This window comes from Clupea harengus, chromosome 16 (genome assembly GCF_900700415.2).
Source record: "Clupea harengus chromosome 16, Ch_v2.0.2, whole genome shotgun sequence".
NCBI classification, from domain to species: domain Eukaryota; kingdom Metazoa; phylum Chordata; class Actinopteri; order Clupeiformes; family Clupeidae; genus Clupea; species Clupea harengus.
Window position 1 is genome coordinate 10,542,850 of NC_045167.1, and position 20,000 is coordinate 10,562,849.

The 20,000-nt window shown below is 45.2% G+C and overlaps 2 protein-coding genes across 2 annotated transcripts in view; both read right to left on the bottom strand.

The window, feature by feature from the left end:
• The window catches only part of dock4b (dedicator of cytokinesis 4b), a 147,098-nt gene that overhangs the window by 87,180 nt on the left and 39,918 nt on the right, over window positions 1-20,000 (bottom strand). The window contains 4 exon segments of the mRNA XM_031583158.2: window positions 14,047-14,093; window positions 15,755-15,851; window positions 17,147-17,202; window positions 17,818-17,858. Of these exon segments, the coding sequence (XP_031439018.1) occupies window positions 14,047-14,093; window positions 15,755-15,851; window positions 17,147-17,202; window positions 17,818-17,858 (241 nt within the window).
• Window positions 226-11,563, bottom strand: LOC116224158 (dedicator of cytokinesis protein 4-like). The gene is made up of 7 exons (XM_031583157.2): window positions 11,410-11,563; window positions 9,635-9,797; window positions 6,795-6,901; window positions 3,091-3,244; window positions 1,432-1,529; window positions 1,213-1,296; window positions 226-378 (listed from the first exon to the last, which is right to left on the bottom strand). The coding sequence occupies exons 1-7, from the start codon at window positions 11,527-11,529 to the stop codon at window positions 241-243; spliced, it is 864 nt and encodes a 287-aa protein (XP_031439017.1). The 5' UTR covers window positions 11,530-11,563; the 3' UTR covers window positions 226-240.

Sequence of the window (20,000 nt, forward strand, 5' to 3'; positions counted from 1 at the left end):
CAAAGGTTTGATTGTAGAACTGTTAGCCACTGACTGACTGAATGATGGATCTGATTGATTGATCGAATAATGATTTATTGACTGATTGATTGATGTCACTATAGTTTCAGAGCCACATCTCATATATCATCTGTGTATGCATAATCTGTGCACACATAATGCGGGCAGACAGAAACAGACACAAACACACACGCATACACACACACACACCGTCATAATCCATCACACGGTCTTTTCCTGTTAGAGACACACTACCACACCAGTTAAAGTTGCTGACCTGTATGAGAGGGCGCCAGCAAAATGGCTCTCGATGTAGGTGTCCATGACGGGTTTGAAGTGCTGGAACTTGCTGTCCTGAAGGAGGTTTATAATGTGGACCTAGGAGAGGGCAGAGGCACCGTCAGCTCTAACTATAGCATTGAGTGGCTGCTGGAATGTGCATCAATACATTTATTTGCTAAAGTAATGCCTCTTCATATGAAAACTATCAACAATGGAAACCAACAACGAACACAGCTTGTATGTTGGAAAAGTGGAAGTATTCACTGTAGTACACCTGTATGGTGTATGGTGTGACTGACTTTAAAGGTTTTATAGTAATGACATTACATTTGTTTATTTCGGTTCCTATAATGATCAGCCCAGGGTGAGCAGAAAGACCTACGTATACATCGTTATACATTATGCCTATACAGTGGTTGTATTCAGTCTGGATGTATGTGATTATCACACATCATGGCTTCTCAAAGTTTGCTCTCTCTCTCTCACACACACACACACACACACACACACACACACACACACACACACACACACGGGAGCAGCATACTCTGCTTTAATGAGGTCAGCATGCCCACACACATTTCTCTGGCCCCAAGAGCCTGTCTACTAACAATTTTTAGGATGATATAAATATTGTTTATGACAGTCAGGGCGCTGTTTATGATGTCACAAACCCTGTTATGACATCATTAAATAGAACACTAATTTCTGTGGCATCCCTTGAAGGGGAAACAACGTCAAGATTAGACAGCACTAGTCTCTACCACAGCTTGATATTGAGACACACAGATATTTTTTGTATAAGGCTTGACAAATGACAACTGCAAAGTGGATCTGTCTGTACAAAACTGACAGAGACAAAAATGGAGGTGGCCTTTTATGCTGCTTATGTCTTTTTGTTTGTTTGTTTATTTGTCTTTTTTTACTTACCAGACAGTCAAACACCTTCAGGCCATATCTCTGCGAACTCTCATCCAGAATGCCAAACAGAGTGTCAAGTGTGTCCTGCAGAAACTGCAAAGCACAACATCCCAATTCAATCAGACAGCTGACAGACATGCAGGTCAACCAATAACAACAGGGTAGAAATAGATTGGCAGGCTCAGTAACCAATCATAACACAGGTTTATGAGAGTGCATTTCCCCTACTTTGACTATCTCTGAGCCGTCAATATCCTTTAGCTTGGACAGGCTGTCATTGATGCGCTCAGGATGGGCTCTCCATTTCAGCAGGTCCAACATTTCCCCTGCAGAACAAATCAGAGGAAAGACAAAAGGACTCAAACTACATGCAGATTTTCACCTTCAACCACTTCACAGATCACATCACCAAACATCTTTATTGATTCATAATACAACTAGAGGAATGGTCTCTCCATTTCAGCAGGTCCCCTGTCATGCGAATCAGAGAAGAGCAGCCCCTAAAAACCCCCTCGCCACACACTAAATTAATTTGCGTTGATTCATTCAACAGATGCTTTAATCCATAATCCACACTTAATCAACACTGTGTGCTCTCTGGGTTTCAAGACCAATGGCCTTTGTGTTCTGTTGGCATGTTACAAGTTCACCTCACTTCACCATCCACCTGCATTCAATCCAACTTGAGAAATAGAGCCAACATCAGCCCTCCAAACAGAACATCCTGCTTCTGTTTCAGGTCAGCACAGAGCTGCTTCTGATTAATCTCATCTGCTCTATTTAATGGGGAAAGAAATCAGTGGCTGTACTTAAATGGGCATTGCTGCTGAATTAAATATTAATGTCTTTACTGATGCTGCAATTTACTTGGTAATAATGGGGTACTTGTGCCACTTTATAAATAGAGTGTGATATACACAACATCAATCTCATAAAACAATCAGATCTCATAATGAGGCTTTTAAACAAATAATATTTTGTTTTCAATCATTTAGAGAGCACTGATGAACACACACACACACACACTTAGAAACACACACCAGACACACACCCACACAAACTACACAGTACCTTTCGCCTAAATCGGTTGTCAATGACACTTTACTGCCATGGCAACACAAATGAAAGCATTCACTCTCTCTCTTTCCCTAAAAACTCAGGTTTGGACTTGAGCAACCAAGTTCCGGTTCTGATTGAGAACGAACCACAGAGCCTAGCAACCATGGAGCCTTTGTATACACACACACAAACACACACCGAATAAGCTCTCCAAAAACTGCTTCTGTGCTTTGGTAGAGACCACATGGTCAGTTTTGCTCTAATGCTTTTCCATGCAATCTACAGCCACTGCCACCTCTTCACCTCTGATGACCAGGTGAAGCCAAAGTTCAGCGTCTCGCTCAAGGACACTCTGACATGACATTAGCAGAAGGAGGGAGAATAGGATTACAAATCCTTCTATTTCTCCATGGCTGCTCTACCACCTGAGACCCTGTAGGGTCCATATCTGCTCCAAAACTTCACAATACAAAAATAAACTTCTAGAGTGGCTACAAGGATAGGAATGGAAAAGAACCACGCTGAAAGGAGCTGAACCAGACTAAAGAGAATCAGTCTGGACTGCATGGGCTGAACTACAGCAGACTTGGCAGAACCAGACTAGACTGGACTAAACCACACTGGACCAAGCAGACCGCATAGACTGGAACCAGACTGAAATGAGTTGAACCAGACTAGACTGAGTTGAACAAAGCCTATATTGGACACAAGGTCAGCATGAAACAAACTGGACTAGTCTAAACCAGACTGGACAAGGCGGAAGCGGGGTGAACCAGCCTTAAGTAAACGGGCCAGGACCTAACCCGCTTGGTCTGGGTTGATCCGTACCGTTTTGGGTGAGCTTGGTGGAGCAGAGGAAGGAGGTGATCCAGAAGGACTCCTTGCTGCCCTTCACTGCCTGGTTGTTCCCGGGGAGGTTGCCCTTGGAGAAGGGCAGCTTGAGGTAGCGTGTGGAGTCCTGCAGGAGCATGTTGTCCTCGCACTGCGAAGGGAGGAGACGAGACGAGAAGTGAAAGAAAAGAGAGAGAGAGAGAGAGAGAGATAAAAAGAAAGAGTGCATGAGTGAAACAGACAGAGGGAAGAGGAAGGCAAGAAGAGAAAAAAATTCTAAAATGCATACATTTATACTACACAAGGCATAGACAGCCCAATGCAAAAAATATTTTGTGGGTAAATTCAACAAAGAAATGCTGAACACAAATGGCCTCCTCCACATGAATCTCTTTTTGAAACGTTATAAATAGTGAGACAGAAATGGAAAAAAACTGAAAGCCCGAGTACAAAATATGACAATAGACTGCAACGCAAGCATATGAAAGGGCACACAATCCGTGTGGTAAAGTTTTTAAGTGTGCAGGCCTACAAGTGGTAGGGTGGCTGGTTATACTGCCCTATTTTAAGGACATGTTCTGTATGTAGGCCACACACACACACACACACACACACACACACACACACACACACATACAAAGTCAACCAGTTTGATGTTTCACTCTTCTCTCTCTTCTTCATTAAAAAAAAGTAAATTCTCCAATTTGGGGCGCTTCAGTCCAAAGGCATGTGAAAGAATGATGTATGGCCAGGACTGCACAGCCATGCCTCATCTCAGACATGGTGAAGAAAACAGTCTGAATGAGGGGGGAGCGGGATGAGGGGGGAGAGGGATGGGACGAGGGAAAAAACAAACAGAAACTCCATGTCTGTGAACTAAAGAAGGATGCTGGTCCCCCGACCTGCACATTCAGAGGATCCACTGATGCCAAGTAAACCTCGCTGGCTAACAGTGATTCATGGGCAGCCAGTGAGGCCAGGAGCAAAAGCGTGTGGATGTTGTTTTTTTGTTTGTTTGTTTGTTTGTTTGTTTTCCTTCCTGCTGCATCAGGATGAGAGAGTATGGAACGCCTACCGTAGCTTTGATCCAGCCATGTCAGAAGAGCTAAACTAAAGTGACTCATTTCTTCAACCTCAAAGCTTTATCTCTCGTTAGTGGGAGACCACAGAGAGCTTCTACTCTCTCAGTCAAGACCACCATACCCTGGTCTTAGTGTTGCTATGATGGATGGCCATTTGTTTGGTTCACTGAGTTTCCTGACCGATTCAAAGGGAAAGAGGCACATTGGGTCTAATTATAGAGTCAATGACAAACCTGTGTCTGTGTCTGTGTCTGTGTCTGTGTCTGTGTCTGTGTCTGTGTCTGTGTCTGTGTCTGTGTCTGTGTCTGTGTCTGTGTCTGTGTCTGTGTCTGTGTCTGTGTCTGTGTCTGTGTCTGTGTCTGTGTCTGTGTCTGTGTCTGTGTCTGTGTCTGTGTCTGTGTCTGTGTCTGTGTCTGTGTCTGTGTCTGTGTCTGTGTCTGTGTCTGTGTCTGTGTCTGCGTGTGCTGTGTCTGGGTTCTGGTAAGGTCTCTCTGACCAGACTACTATTCATCAGCCTAAACTACCATGTCATTTCATTACAGAGGAATTATGATTTGACATTCTTACAATGCAATTATAACTGAAAACTTTCATTATGTCTTTTGCCTCTTCAGGGCGAAATCAAATTATGTAGTCATAATACTGCTGTTATCGCTTTCTAAATGTAATAGGAAACACTGCAAATGAAGACATTTTGCTCTGCAAAATATATGGATGTAACTATGTGGTGTGTGAGAGGGAGTTTATGTGTATGAGTGAGTGTATGCGTGTAGATGTTTAATGTCTAGATGTTGTGTGAGCAACACAGTATCCATTTTATAGTATATAGTTTGTAATGTATGTGTGTATGTATACATTAAATTTATGAGTTGTGTGCGCACTCACATTGGCAGTGTGTGTGTGAGTGTGTGTGTACATGTGCCTGTGCAATAGTGTGTGTGTGTCTGTGTGCATGTGTATTTGTGTGTGTGTGTGTGTGTGTGTGTGTGTGTGTGTGTGTGTGTGTGTGTGTGTGTGTGTGTGTATGTGTGTGTGTGCCTGTGTGTGTGTATTTGTGAATGTGCCTTCCGATTAGGGTGACCAGGTGTCCCACTTTCTGTTGTACTGGCAGCATTCTGACCCTTTGTCCTGCATTCTGCATATTGAGATAATGTCCCGGCTTTTTATTGGTCATTTGGTTATTAATTGTCAGAAATAACACATGGACGCGTCTCTTACCCCCAGGCAGATGAGTTTCTACTCTATTTAATAGCGATATGTCAAAAGCAGCAACCTGGCTCATACAAATGCAACATAACCAAACTTGGCTGGCTGCCTGGCTTTCATCCAATGGCTAAGAAGAGAGCAGTGAAGGCGATCATCAAGAGGCTGTGATAGCTGTCAATCAAACTGTGCTGAGGTGGGGCCAGTGAATACCTCTGCTACGTCGCAAAAAACTAACTTTACAGATGAGGGAAAAGCTACCGGGCGACATTATGGTTCATCATATTTTATTTAGCAAAAGCTGTAGCCTGTATCTCTTATGGCCTATGTGGTGTGCTGTTGAATCGACTGGAGGACAAAGTATAGGTGTTTACGAGCCGGAAGGCAGATTACAAATGATATCATTACATCAAAGTTTTAGGATACCTCTCAGCGTTGGTAACATGTCCCACATTGTCCTGCACTAAGTTACTGCTTGTACCACATTTGGTCTGTGTGCATCTGGTCACCCTATCTCTGATAGAGAATGTGTTAAAAGCATACGCTTCCTAATGAGCCTTTTCTTGGCATGAAGAAAGGCATCCTGGGATATGGCTGCGGGGGAGGCCTGGGGACAGACGGCAACAGGGCCACTGATAAAGAGGGGTGGAAGAGCACGCACGCGCACGAGAGGGAGGGGGGAGCGAGAGAGAGAGAGAGAGAGAGAGAGAGAGAGAAAGAGAGAGAGGGGAAATGAGAGATGCTGGATAAAGATCATTTCTGATCTGACACTGTCCACAGGAAGCAATTGGAGCGCTGTAGCCAAGCCCTGCTGCTACAGACTGTAATTGGCCATGCCTTAAGGCCAGCTCCTCTCTGGAGGGCTTGACCATGCTGAATGCTAACAGGCATGCTTGCGTGCTGCACATCGCCACAGAAACAAATCAACATCCCTGGGTTTGATTAATAATGTCTAGCAGGGGGGGGGGACTTAAGATGAGTTCCTGCAGAGCCACACGTAAATGGAAATGAAGCGAGGAAATAAAACAAGCAAAGTTTGAGAGTAATATCCCAGTATCTTTGCAGTTGCTCCTAACTGTCAGACGTATTGAGTTTTTGGGTCAGCAAGCCACATACACACATGGCTAAACAGTAGCTTCTTTGGGTAAGTTGTTGAGAACTTGCCCCAGCTATTTTACAGTAAATAAGACATTAAGAGCCTATTTCAGACCCATGTGTTCTATTGTCATACAAAAGTATAAAAAAATAGGCTTAATGCTGGTAAATATCATATTACTATATAATGTTATTCAGCAAACATGTTTCAGTTTGAACCTTAACCTTGAAAGGTTATAGCACTTAATAACACGTTGTACCTTGTGCACGATGAGCTCGTGGGTGCTCTGAAGGGTTATAACACTTAATAACATGTCGTACCTTGTGCACGATGAGCTCGTGGGTGCCGTCAGGTAGAGTCCTGCCATCCTCCTGCATGAGCGGCACGAAGGAGAAGCCAAAGAGTTTCTTCTCTCCTTTGTCTTTTGCTGGGGGGACAGAAGATGAGTGACAGTCAACTCACTGTACAGACCTGCTTAAAAAGCATTCCTATCACATCCCACAAGGACCATAAAGCAAGTTAAGCCAGCAAGGGGAAATTTCACTCTGGACTTCAAGTGGACTCGAGAGAGAGAGGTTTGAAAATAGGAAGCGAAACACAAAATCAACTGATAAACGTGATAACATGTAGCATCACGTAATGCAGCAGGTGTTACACATGTGGCCTTCAGCATTGATGGTGTGTGGAGAGGGGTTGTGTGTGTGAGCATGTGTTATCTGTGTCATGTGTGAATCTGGGCCTGCCGTGGGTACCACATGCAGGCCGGGCTCCAGGGTATAACCAAAATGGTCACATAAACGACCATTGTTCGAGAGAGTGCAAGTTAAAACTTCATGGTGCAAGTAGAATACAAATAGAGTAAAAATAGAATGATAAACTTCATAAACAAGATATTGCAAGGTCATTGATTAGTACCATTAAAAAAATGTGCTCATGCAACCAACTGAGAGAGTTAGTCTGGAGCCCTGCCAAGGGCTGGCTCTTCAGCTATGGGAGAGAGAGATAGAGCGTGTGTGTGTGTGTGTGTGTGTGTGTGTGTGTGTGTGTGTAGGGGGCGATGTGTCAAAGTGTGAGTCAGACATATTTCTGCCATTTTAACCCCTTCTGTCAAACCAACTTTTAAAGCCCCTGAGAACAGATTTACATGCGCGCGCACACACACACACACACACACTCCACTGCTGGGCACAACTTTCCTGTTTTGATCATTACGACTCATTTGTATATTGTGTGAGTGTGATGAGTGTGAGTGTATGTGACAGTAAGTGAGAGAGCCTACTTCTAGACTATGAGTAAGTCTCTTTAATTGTAAGTGTATGTGGGAATGTGCATCTGTTTGCATGACAGTCCCAACAGTATGTTTTTTTGTGTGTCTACACGTGCATATGTATATACATGTGTCTGTGTGTATGTGTGTGTGTGTGTGTGTGTGTGTATGTGTGTGTGTGTGTGATTGCACATCTGTTTCTTTGTTTGACTGGGTATACATGTGTTTGTGCGTGTGCGTGTGAGTGTGTGTATGTGTGCGTATGACTGCACATGTGTTTCTTTGATTGGGCATACATGTGTTTGTGTGTGCATGTGTGCATGTGTGTGTGTGTGCTCTGAACTGTATCTTTGAAGCTCTGCATAGGAAGTGTGTTCAGCAGCGTTGCTGATGAGGGTGGAGGTCCTCCTCACTCCCCCTAAACACCAGCGCTGCCAGGCTACACCCCTTCACTTCTGTCAGCCTTTCACTCTGCTTGTTTTCTGCTTCAGTAGTCTCCACATCCCCCTAAATCCCCAGAACAAGCCAGGCTTCGCTCACTCTCTCCCCCCCGACAAGCTCATCTCCTTCCCCTTACTACTAATACTGCATGGTTACCATAGACACAATGCCCTAGCTACCTGCACTAAGTGCCCTGACCCTGGCCTTTAAATGTCTGCTGCTACTATCAGTAACACCCTGTAGTTATCTGCACCAAGGCCTTCGCTCCTAAATGTCTCCTGCCTTTAAAAAGGCATCGGTACCATTGACAGAACATTAGAGTTATCTGCACCAGGGTATGGGTTCGCCATACTATAGGTCGCTCGTAAATTGCCTCAGTCAGGCTCTGACTCAGTCTTTGTTTTCAGAAATCTGACAGATGAGGCTGGTTGTTTTTACATGGATATCTATGACTCCAGACACAGAATCTCAGCACTGAAGCTGCTCTCGGAAGGTTTTTGTAAATCTTTTTCAGAACTTTGTAGCAAGGCAGATATTCATTTTCTTTTTTTCTCTCTCTCTATCTCTTTCTCTCTACCTCTCTCTCTTTCACCCTCTCTCTCCCTGCCTAAACCAAAGATCTCTGAAAGCCTTTCCGGAAACACGCTCTAATGATTCTCTCGGGAGGAGAGGAACTAAAGACCTCCTTCTCCCCTCTACTTAAGGAGAGGCAGCGAGAGCGAGCCTCGCTGGGACGGCATCTTGAGAGAGAAGTGATGTTCCTCTGAACAGACCTCATCGACATGCATGACTTGCCTTCACCGCTAATCCAAGATGCTGCCTCCCAGCCCAGTTACTGAGGGTCTATTTTGGAGCAGCATTCTGGCATTGCATCGCTTCGGAGCGGCAGCGGTAGCAAGCTTCCCTGGGTCAGCGGTGTGTGTGTGTGTGTGTGTGTGTGTGTGTGTGTGTGTGTGTGTGTGTGTGTGTGTGTCTGAGCCACATCCCAGGATATTTTTATCACAGCCATCGCCTGCGTGCCTGTCAGTGGAAATCCAAAGGATGCTAAGTAGGCAGACCGGAACAGGACAGGTTATTAACTTACTGCTGCGTGCGTGCGCGTGTGCGAGTGTGTGTGTGTGTGTGTGCACGTGCACATGTGTCTTTGGGCTTTACTGTATGTGAACATGCATAAGTAAGCGAGTATTTGTAAGTATGTCAGAATGTGCTGGAAGTGTGCATGTGTCTCTGTGTGTGAGTGTGTCCGTGTGTATGTATGTGAATATGTGTGTGTGTACGTGATTTTACCGTAGGTGAGGGTACATGACAGAGTTGGTGAGGCAGTATTCACTACCAGTGCGTGCGTGCGTTTGTGTGTAGGACCATGTGTGCATATGTGTGCGTAGGTTATGTGTGCGTGTGTGTTGGTTATGTGTGCGCGTGTGTGTGTGTTACTAGGTCTGTAGGTCTTACTGGAGCAGTGTCTGAACTCGAAGCGTACGTGCGAGCCTCTGAACATGTCCACGGGGATGGGCAGCTTGATCTGCTCGCTCCAGCGAGGGCTGTTGTTGTGGTAGAGCACAAACGAGTGGTACTCATCCCCACCAGGCTCTCCGGCACCCGCAGCCACCTGGCCCTGTGAGGGACACAAATACACATTCACACACAGAGAGAGAAAAAAGATGAACGAGGCATGAGGTATTTGCATGCAGGCTGTATGGCTGACTGCGGGGAGGTATATGTGCTCCAGAAGCAACCAACCACACTGTCTCTGTCACCATATTCAGCTTTTATCTCGCTGGTGACGGCCATTCTGTCCATTTAAAGACAACCACTGACCTCAACCACACTCAACTATGAGTCATCACACAGCATGCAACCTACACTAGCTACATCCACATAACCCCTGAGCATGGTATGACCAGAAGTATTCACTCTGTGCTTTCAGTCATGTTCAACGTTTCACTACGATCATTTTTTTCACAACAATACTTTCTGCAACGTTGCACAATATCTGTACATTCAATGTTTCATTACATCAATTTCATTACATCAATTCCATTTCGTAAGCGCGTCCTCACTGTGTCCCAATTGGCGGACACAGCGGATCTTTGTCATATTTTTAACTGTCAAAAGAGACGTCTACAGTCCTTATTATACATCCCCACATAACTCTATGAACTGGTTCATTTTGGCTGGCGTGTGTGGAAGCATATGGGTGCACACTTATCGCTAACACCAGGCCAAACATTTCACTGCACACTCATTAATTTACCGTTGATCAAAATCTCCGTTTTATTGCCCAAATGTTGTTCGACAACTTACTGTTAAGTTGCCTTTGCATATAGCATGTGTATAAGAATGACACAAGATACACACCATGTGTGTTCAATGGACAATGTTGGATAATTACCTTGCCGCCTTTACATCTTGCTTGTTTTCTTAGGAAGTGCGCTCCCGTCTCGGGACAACTTTATGGTTTGGGCAGGTTCGCGAGGAACATGGTTTCGCCCTCGCAAATTCAATTTACTATAGTATAAGGTTTCCAATGGTTTTTATCATTATTTTGAAGGCCTGAGGTTGTTGAAATTATTATTGGTACCATTTTAACATTGTATAATGTGTATTTCTTCTGCCACTTGACATCACCCCTGAGCTGTGAGCCTGTGATGGTATGGGCCAATTAGGGTGAGTTCAGTTACCTAGTAGTGAGGGAGCTTCTGTGCAGAGAGCTTCTTGGGTGAGAGTTTGGTTGTGAGCTTAGTCTATGCTCTTCTCTATCAGCTTCAGAAGCGTGAGGTTGATATCTGTGTACTGTCAATTTAGTGACAAGTGTACTAAGCTGTAATACTGTCTAAACATACACAGCTGTTTGTAAATATCTTTTTGTTTTCATTTATATTCTCAGTCTTTTTGTTTATATGTTTCACTTCTTGTTTTTGTCTCCCTGCTGCCTTTTGTGCCTTCCCTAAAAGACTCTCGACACGGATACCCTTTGACACATTCATTCAGCATTATGATATATGTTATATATATTTCCATTTTCACTGCATTTAATGGCACACTCGGCAAAACCCAAGCTTTGGACTCGTTTTGTGCAACCAGGCTACTGTCCCACTACTCTCTTTAGAGATGGTGATGTTGAACAAACTAATCTACAAACACTGGGCTGGCTGCAAGAGAAAAGTGTGAAAGGGAGGAGAGAAAAAATGAAAAGAAGGAAGAAAAGAGGAGAGAGAAGAGGTCACCTTGAGGATCTGTCCGTCAATGTCGAGGGCGTAGACTGTGATCTCCACGTTGCGGGCCACGCTCTTGCCCCCCTTCTCAAACTCGCCCCTCTCCAAGGTGATGTAGAGGTCGTTCCGCATCTCGCCTTCATGAGGGAGCACACACACACACACACACACACACACACACACACACATACAAGGTGTTAGATTTGAGGATTGGGCCACAGCGGGGTAAGACGTGACCTCTGACCTTGAGAGACTGGCGAGTGGGTGCCACTGTCTAAGACATGGGAGCAGGACCATCTGGTGAGGTCAGTGGACAAGAGCTCCAAGAGTTCTCCCTCTCTTGCATTCTAATTAGGACAGGTCACATTTCATCCCTCTCCCTTTAATTCAGAGGCACTCTTGTCCCAAGTGCAGTACGCCTATTTCTAGTACTTACCTAGTACTTCTCTTGGTCTTTCTTCACTACCTCTTTACAAATGAACTCTGTTTGTCTCTCATTGCCCCATTGGAGTCATGTTGTGTAGCTGCTGAAGGGCTGATCTGAAACTCTAACACTGCTGCTAACCCTTGCTAGCCTAGACCTGTGATCACCTGTGGACAATCCCCATACTACTGTTACTACCACATGTGATTCCATTGAACAGGGAAGAGCACATGATGTTGGATGTGGATGCTCTGGAATAAGAATAAGTGTCTGCAAAGGTAACAACGCAACCAGAGCTACAGTATTGAGATGAGTGCTACAACATGGTTGACAAGTTGGGCATGAGCGAGAGAGAGAGAGAAAGAGAGTTTGTGTCTGTTTGTCTATCTGTCTGTCTGTCTGTGTATTTTGAGGAAATTCTTGTGGAATTAGAAAAGCTAGTCTTGCAGAATACACATGGCATGGTCATGCCCCAGTGACAGCACACACACACACACACACACACACACAAAGCTCAGCCTTACAAGGAGGGCAGGTGTTTCCTGTGACAGACATGTGGGTAAGCACTTTTACACACCCAGTCACATACACACACACAAACACACACACCTTTGCAGTAGTGTGGTTGTGAAATTATGTGCTTTTCTTTAATGTTTTCATACTGGAGCCGAACTGCTTTGCCTCAGCAGTAACTCTCTCCACAAACACACATCAGCACATTTAACTTCACCTTAAAGACGCATCTCTATGCCCTGTCCTATATGCTTTTCTGCTCCTTACCGACAGGGTATATCTCATTCAGCTACTTGATCAGCTATGCAAGGAGTGCAAATTAATATTTGATCAAGAGGCACATTTGGCCCCAAACATGTATTTTCAGGGTAAGGGACATAGTAGGTATTTATAAGGGGGGGGGGGGGGTAAATAGAGAGTGTAAAAGCATGTACAAAGGTCACATGGCTTGTGTGTATGTGTTTGTGTGTGTCTATATGCATGTGTGTGTGTATGCATGTGTCTGTCTGTGTGCTCTGGATTGCATAAGTGTGTACATATGTGTGTGCGTGTGTGTTTCTGTGTGTGTGTAATTACTGAGCAGAGCAGAGCGGAACACCTTAAGCACCCCCTTCGTTCTTGAGGCCTGTATTAGAGGGGGAGCTGTGCTGTGCTGTGATGGGGGGGGGGGGGGGGCGGACGGACAGAGGAAGCGGCCCTGCAGAGCGAAGCAGCGTGTGGCGTCACCGTGGGGACCAAAATAGCTGGGAGTTTGGAGAAGCGGCGTGCTGAGGCAACCGGGGCCATCTGTGCTGGGCAAGGCCCGCCTCTTCCGGCCTTCGGGCCCCAGACCCCCCCCCCCCCATGTTGCATGCAAGAGGAAGTGCCAATGCCTCCTGTCTGAGCGTGCTCAAACCCCCACACACAGATCTGCTACTGCGGGGTCACAGGTAGTTGTTGATAAGGAGTTGCTGTGGTGATTGTAAACAATAGACTAGTAGGCGTGGGTGAGCTGGTGAAAGACAGCAGGAGAATAAGGGAAGGAAAGGGATGAGGGATGGGTAGGAACGAGTGTGGGGTGGATGGGCTTTTAATGGAGGAAACATACACACACACACACACACACACACACAGAGAAGGACGACCAAGAGCCTGCAGACATCCCCTAAAGCATCCCCTCTGAAAGAAAGCAGTCTGCCAGAAGGCACACTCTTGGAATCACACACACACACACAAACACACACACACACACAAACACACACAAACACGCATGCACCATTAAATAATGGACTAACCACAAAGCAGAAGTGAATGGGAAGCCTACGTCAGTGGTTTGTGTTATGCACCATTCATGCCCACTCCTTTCACTTATCATTTCTCATTTCAGAAAGGTCACGAGGCTCTCTGTCCCCCTGAGATGCCCAGTCACTCAGTCATTGACCGGCAGACTGACTGAGGGACTGAGGTCTCCAGAGATTGGAGAGGGGGGGGGCTACCCAGCCTCCTGTAATGGGAAGAGAGAGTCATCTGGGGGGCAGTAAACCGTGTGGGAAGGATGGTGTTTCACACTGATAAGGGCAGTTATGTGTTGGCAGGTGTCATGGTTTGCCCCGAGTCGCTTAGATTAGGGAAGTGACATGTTAGTGTGTGGGGTGATGTGTTGGCGAAGGTGATGTGCAAGACTGCTTTTATGCCTTGGCCTTGGTCTTGATGATAGTGATAGTAAGGGTGGTTCATTCATCACGTGCCACAGCCGGTGGAACAGGTCCCCCTCGTTCCTCTACACACAGGGTGGGCCAGAGAGGGAGGAGAAGGAGGAGGAGAGGGAGATAATGGGAGAGATGATGGTGTTTATGCATGTGTATGCCTCTGTGTGTGTGTGTGTGTGTGTGTGTGTGTGTGTGTGTGTGTGTGTGTGTGTGTGTGTGTGTGTGTGTGTGTGTAGGGGGCTTGTGTTTATGCATGTGTATGCCTGTGTGTGTGTGTGTGTGTGTGTGTGTATACACTGGTGGCTAAAATTATTAGAACACAGATCTGACAGATCTGAAAATATTTACCTTTTTTTGCCTCCAAAACATGATTTAATTTCATAATGTTCATGAAACATGCAGAAGGTTTCTCTGAGCACAACAAATATCAGATGAAGTGAGTCCTACTGTTTTTAACCATTTTAATTTAAATATTTGGTATGTCCACATTTTGCAGCAATTACAGCAGCACATCTCTCTGGCATAGTGTCAATATACTGTATTTCCTGAAAACTTCAACACTAATGTTATCCTATGCCTTCTGCAACTCAAGCCAAAGGCTTTCCTTCAAATTTACAATAGATCTGTCCAGTTTATTTTTTGCAACTCACCCCATTTGCTCTATGGGGTTGAGGTCCGGACTTTGAGGGGGCCAGGCAATCATTTTCAATATTCCAGTCGCAGGTTGTTCCGGCAATAGTTTGTTTAGGGTCATTGTCCTCTTGGAAAACAAATCCAGGCCCAATAAGACGACTCCCAGATGATACTCCGTGCCTCGCCAGAATGTTGTGGTATACTTTCTTATCTATGATGCTTGAGATGCTTTACTAGTTTCTTTGTTTTCTACCTCTCCCCTTTTGGTTCTTGTGTGAATTGGTGGCATCATGGCGGTCTAAAGTGTACTTTACAGTGCTTGGACTGCATCTCAAGTCTTTGGCTTTGCGGCGGTAACTCCAGCCAGCATCAAAAAGGGCCTTTATTTCGAACCAGTTGCTCACTCATTAGCTCCTTCTTCACCTTAGCCATGTTAAAAGAGCAACATGTGCTTCAAGACTACTTCTAGAGCAGGGGTACTCAATTAGAAACCCAAAAGGTCCACTCGCCAAAAGTCCATCCAGTCCAGGGTCCGGAACAGTGACGGTCAAAATCTAAAAACATAACTCCAACAAAAACGTTCGAACTATTCACAAAAGGTGGTCTGGCCTTATTTGTGTGAAAGGTGACACCTTTTTTGTGGTTTAAACTTGGGCATAAAAGGTGTGAAGGCCAGACGGAGGCACTGTCACACTTGCATCACCATCAATTTCATTACGATCACAACTGACAATGATTACACAAGTCATTTGGCTTCTTCTATGAAGAAACATGATTGTGTGACATTGACAGTGAAATAGGCCTAGCTTGTTTTTTGTAAGGAAAGTGACCTAAATCTTCTTATTGATGGCTCGATTCTATGTTTATAGAACATAATGATATTGAATGAAGGGTATTTTAATGGCCAATTCAACAAAAACAACTGAAACCTCTTAAATATAATAATTTTGGCCACCACTGTATGTATGTATGTATGTATGTATGTCTGTGTATGTGTGCATGTGTAAGTGAGTGTATGTGTGTGTGTGTGTGTGTGTGTGTGTGTGTGTGTGTGTGTGTGTGTGTGTGTGTGTGTGTGTGTGTGTGTGTGTGTGCTTACCACATAGAGCTGTTTCCACATGGAGCCCCACTCTCTGAGTGTGGAGGTCATCTCTGTGATGACCGAGTCCTCGGTGGGGATGACCGTCTCAAACTGCCTATAGGGGCAACGCACAAGGGGTAGGAGGGGGCATCATGACACCACAGTCCACAACCACAAAGACACACCCAGAGCAATGCAACTGCCCTGGCCAGGGGGTAAATTAAACCTGACAGTCGCCTTTACTGCACTCATTTGACCCCTACAGCCTAAAGCACATTGGGCATGCTCTAATGTGTGTGTGTGTGTGTGTGTGTGTGTGTGTGTGTGTGTTTATGTGTGTCTACAGCACAGTGGACATGCTCTCCCAATGTGTGTGTGTGTGTGTGTGTGTTTGTCTAGAGCGCAGAGGACATGCTCCCCCAGTATGTGTGTGTGTGTGTGTGTGTGTGTGTGTGTCTAGAGCACAGTGGATATCCGCATGCACGTCTGCTGTCACAGGAATGTTTCCAGGGAATGTAACAGTAAATTAGTCTCAAAGAAACGAATCCTTGACTTCTCTCAAGGAGAGGCAGCTCCTTCATCAGTCTCTAAGAATGGAAGTTATTGATCGTAGCACAGCTGTAGTCCACCTTCACAGTCTGAACTACACTGCATGGGCTCAGTACCACTAGATATCATGATTTTTTTTTCTTCCTTTGGAAGACTGGAAGGTCTGGCATATGCACTCACTGTGTGGATCCTAACTTAACTCTAGCGTCTGATCCAGAATCAGTTCTCCCTGTAATACTAACCATAACAAAGACTTATAACTCACTGAGGGACTGTTCTGGAACTCCTATCTTAAGTGCCGGCTATTGTTTGACGAACCTCGAAGATGTATGAACTCAACATCTTTGCAGTGCTATATCTGGTTAGGTCTGACATTTAACAGTCTGCATTAACATCTTATGTTCTCACAAATAGTTTTGTAACCTCTGCTACAGCAGCCGGTGATACAGCCATTCCGCTGTATCTGCAGAGTTTTCTTTGAATATCAGTTTACAAAATCTCACCATCCCTTCAACTCCCTTTACACAAAGCAGTGGGCTAGGCCAAAAGGTGCTGCTCCCTATTCTTTTGTGTATGTGTGTGTGTGTGTGTGTGTGTGTGTGCGTGTGTGTTCCTGTGTGTGCCTCTGTGTGTGTGGGGGGGTGTGTGGGGGGTGTGTGGGTGTGTGTGTGTGTTCCTGTGTGTGCCTCTGTGTGTGTGTGTGTGTGTGTGTGTCTGTGTGTGTTCCTGTGTGTGCCTCTGTGTGTGTGTGTGTGTGTGTGTGTGTGTGTGTGTGTGTGTGTGTGTGTGTGTGTGTCTGGGTTGGCAGGTTTAATACATCGGCTTCCTTCCTGAGCGTCCGCTTGCCTCCTTCTCACTCACCCTTTGTTCTTGATGTGAGCGTTCTTCAAGTGAATGTAGCTGCATGGAAAAATACCCTGTAGAGAAACAGAGAAAGACAGAAAGATAGAGGGGTGGAGAGAAAGAAAGAGAGAAAGAGTGAGGGAGAGAGAGAAAGAGCGAGGGAGAGAGAGAAAGAGAAAAAGAGAGAGAGAAAGAGCGAGGGAGAAAAAGGGAGAGGGGGGGAGTAAGAGAGAGAAAGAAAAAACAGAATGAACAGTGCCTGCATTTCTAACTCTATCATTAAATCATCATCAAATTAAGCAGGGCTATTAGGATGAGTAAATAATTTATGTCAAAAGTATTTCTGAGTGTGTGTGTATGTGTGAGTGTGTGTGTGTGTGTGTGTGTGTGTGTGTGTGTGTGTGTGTGTGTGTGTGTGTGTGAGTGTGTGTGTGTGAGTGTGTGTGTGTGAGTATACTGCACGTGTGTGAGTGAGTCACCATAAGAACACACTAAGCTGCACGAGCCTCTGCTTAAAATCAGTCAGACTAGTTACCTTTCAAAGGGTGCAGGAACAAAGGTAGAAATCACATCCACATACACACACATACACACACAGACACAGACACAGACACACACACACACAGACACACACCAGCAGACAACATGCATAAACATAAAGGGACCCAAAAGAAAAGACTGTCACCCACCTTTGCATTAGGGTTCTTGTGGACGAAGCCTCTGTACCAGCCTGTGGAGACAAAAGATTCTCATTTCCATGTCAGTGTTGGAGTGTGTGTGTGTGTGTGTGTGTGTGGGTGGTGTGTGTGTGTGTGTGTGTGTGTGTGTGTGTATTTTATTGCCACAGACTTCACTGTAAATCCTGTTATCTGTCATCTCTTTCTTGCCACTGCCTTTTAAGACACAATGCAGCTGCATAAAGACCCAACAATAGGGATGAAGGGAAGCTTTGAGTGTGTGTGTATGTGTGTGAGTGTATGTCTGGATGTGTGTGTGTGTGTGTGTGTGTGTGTGAGTGTGTGTGTATGTGTGTGAGTGTATGTCTGGCTGTGTGCATGCATGCACGTGTGTATGTGTGTGCATGGGTGTACATGAGTATGTGTGTATGAGCGTGTACCTGTGTGTGTGTGTGTGTGTGTGTGTGTGTGTGTGTGTGTGTGTGTGTGTGTGTGTGTGTGTGTGTGTGTGTGTGTGTGTGTTAAACAGAGTATGTTGATTATCAGTCCTAGGCACCGGTGGCACATCTCAGCCTCCTGCTAAATGTCAGCCCCCATCAGCTCACCTAATTGCATTAAGCCCTTAGTTCAACAGGGGGGAGGGGGGGGGTGGCTTTATACAGATGATGCTCTATATGATTTATGAAATCCCTTCTCATAAGATAAGTGACTGTCAAGAGATGAGAGAGAACGAAAAAGACATAGAGAGGAAGAGGAAGAGAGAGATTTAGAGATAGAGACAGGGGAAGAGAGAGAGAGAGAGAGAGAGAGACACAGAAGAAGAGAGAGAGTTAGAGATAGACAGATGAAGAGAGAGAGAGTGTGGGCGAGGGGGGGTGGCTGATTCCTCATTACCTAAATTGATGGAGGAAGACAAGCATGGGCTGAAATGTTCATAACGGTGACAGTGAGGGAGATGGAGAGAGATAGGGACAGACAAATAGTGGGCCCGTTGCCTAATGGTTGATGGAAAGACACAGACAATGATCTGAACACACACACACACACACACACACACACACACACACACACACACACACAACCTTTGATGATGGACAATACTGTCTGTCTGGGTAGGACCTGGGGTGGGTTTCCAAAGAAAAAAAGCATAACACTGTCTGCACCACTTTTTTTTTGTTATTCCACGTAAGATAAACACTAATGCTCTGTTATTTGTTTTCTTTCATTAGCGGCAGTCTGAGGACAACCCCACTGGGGAAGTCGCTCGCTGGCCAGCACAGCATGTTATTCTGCTAGCAGCAGCCACTGGAGTTAATCACGGGCAGTTTTAAACAACTAGACTCATTCATCTCACTTGTAGAACAGGACAGCTCTGAGTTTGTTCACAAGGTTTGAGAACAATCCAATGCTGACTCAGCTCAGAGGGTGGGTGGGTTTGATGGAGACCAAAACTAGTATTATTAAACACTGCCTACTGTAAAAAAAAAAAGGGGTGCTAGCGGTCAGAAAACTTGGGGCGCGGAGCTTAGCCTGACGCACAGCCTGAGAAACTAGGACTTAGAATGTTATGTTTGAGACGTAAGAAGCGTGGCATCATCTTGGGATGAGATGTTTAAGATCGGCGATGAAGAGCTAAAGACCACTGTGGTCGTGCAGAGTAACCCTCATATAATAAAATTCAGTCAGTATTAAAACAGTGAAATGTCCAGTTCCTAAACACACACAGGTCTACACAACTACTGGTAACTACAGCATGAATACTGAAAGGGGGGAGGGAAATGTGAACTCATCACGTTATGCCACCTTTAACAAACATATATTTTCTCCATTTCCTGCCAGTGCATATGACGTTACACATTATGGGCCCCTGACATGAAAACAGGAAGTGTGTGTGAGTGAGTGGAAGAGTGTGCTTGTGTGTATATGTGTGTATGTGTGTGTATATATATGTGTGTGTGTGTGTGTGTGTGTGTGTGTGTGTGTGTGTGTGTGTGTGTGTGTGTGTGTGTGTGTGTGTGTGTGTGTCTACAGGCATTGTATGCAGAGTAATGGAAACAGGAAGTCTGTGCAACAGAAATCTTCAGCCTCTTTCAGAAGTGAAACCTGCCCATCTTGGAGCTTCAGCTGAGAGGGTGTGTGAGTGTGAGTGTGTGTGTATGTGAGTGTGTGTGTGTGTGTGTGTGTGTGTGTGTGTG

Bases quoted from the DNA above. Each gene is read 5' to 3' on its own strand.
- LOC116224158 (XM_031583157.2), bottom strand. From the start codon at position 11,529: ATGCGGAACGACCTCTACATCACCTTGGAGAGGGGCGAGTTTGAGAAG. The intron at 6,902-9,634 runs GTAAGACCTACA...CTGTCCCCCCAG, and splicing joins CGAGTTCAGACACTGCTCCA to CAAAAGACAAAGGAGAGAAG. The intron at 3,245-6,794 runs GTACGACATGTT...CTCCCTTCGCAG, and splicing joins ACGAGCTCATCGTGCACAAG to TGCGAGGACAACATGCTCCT.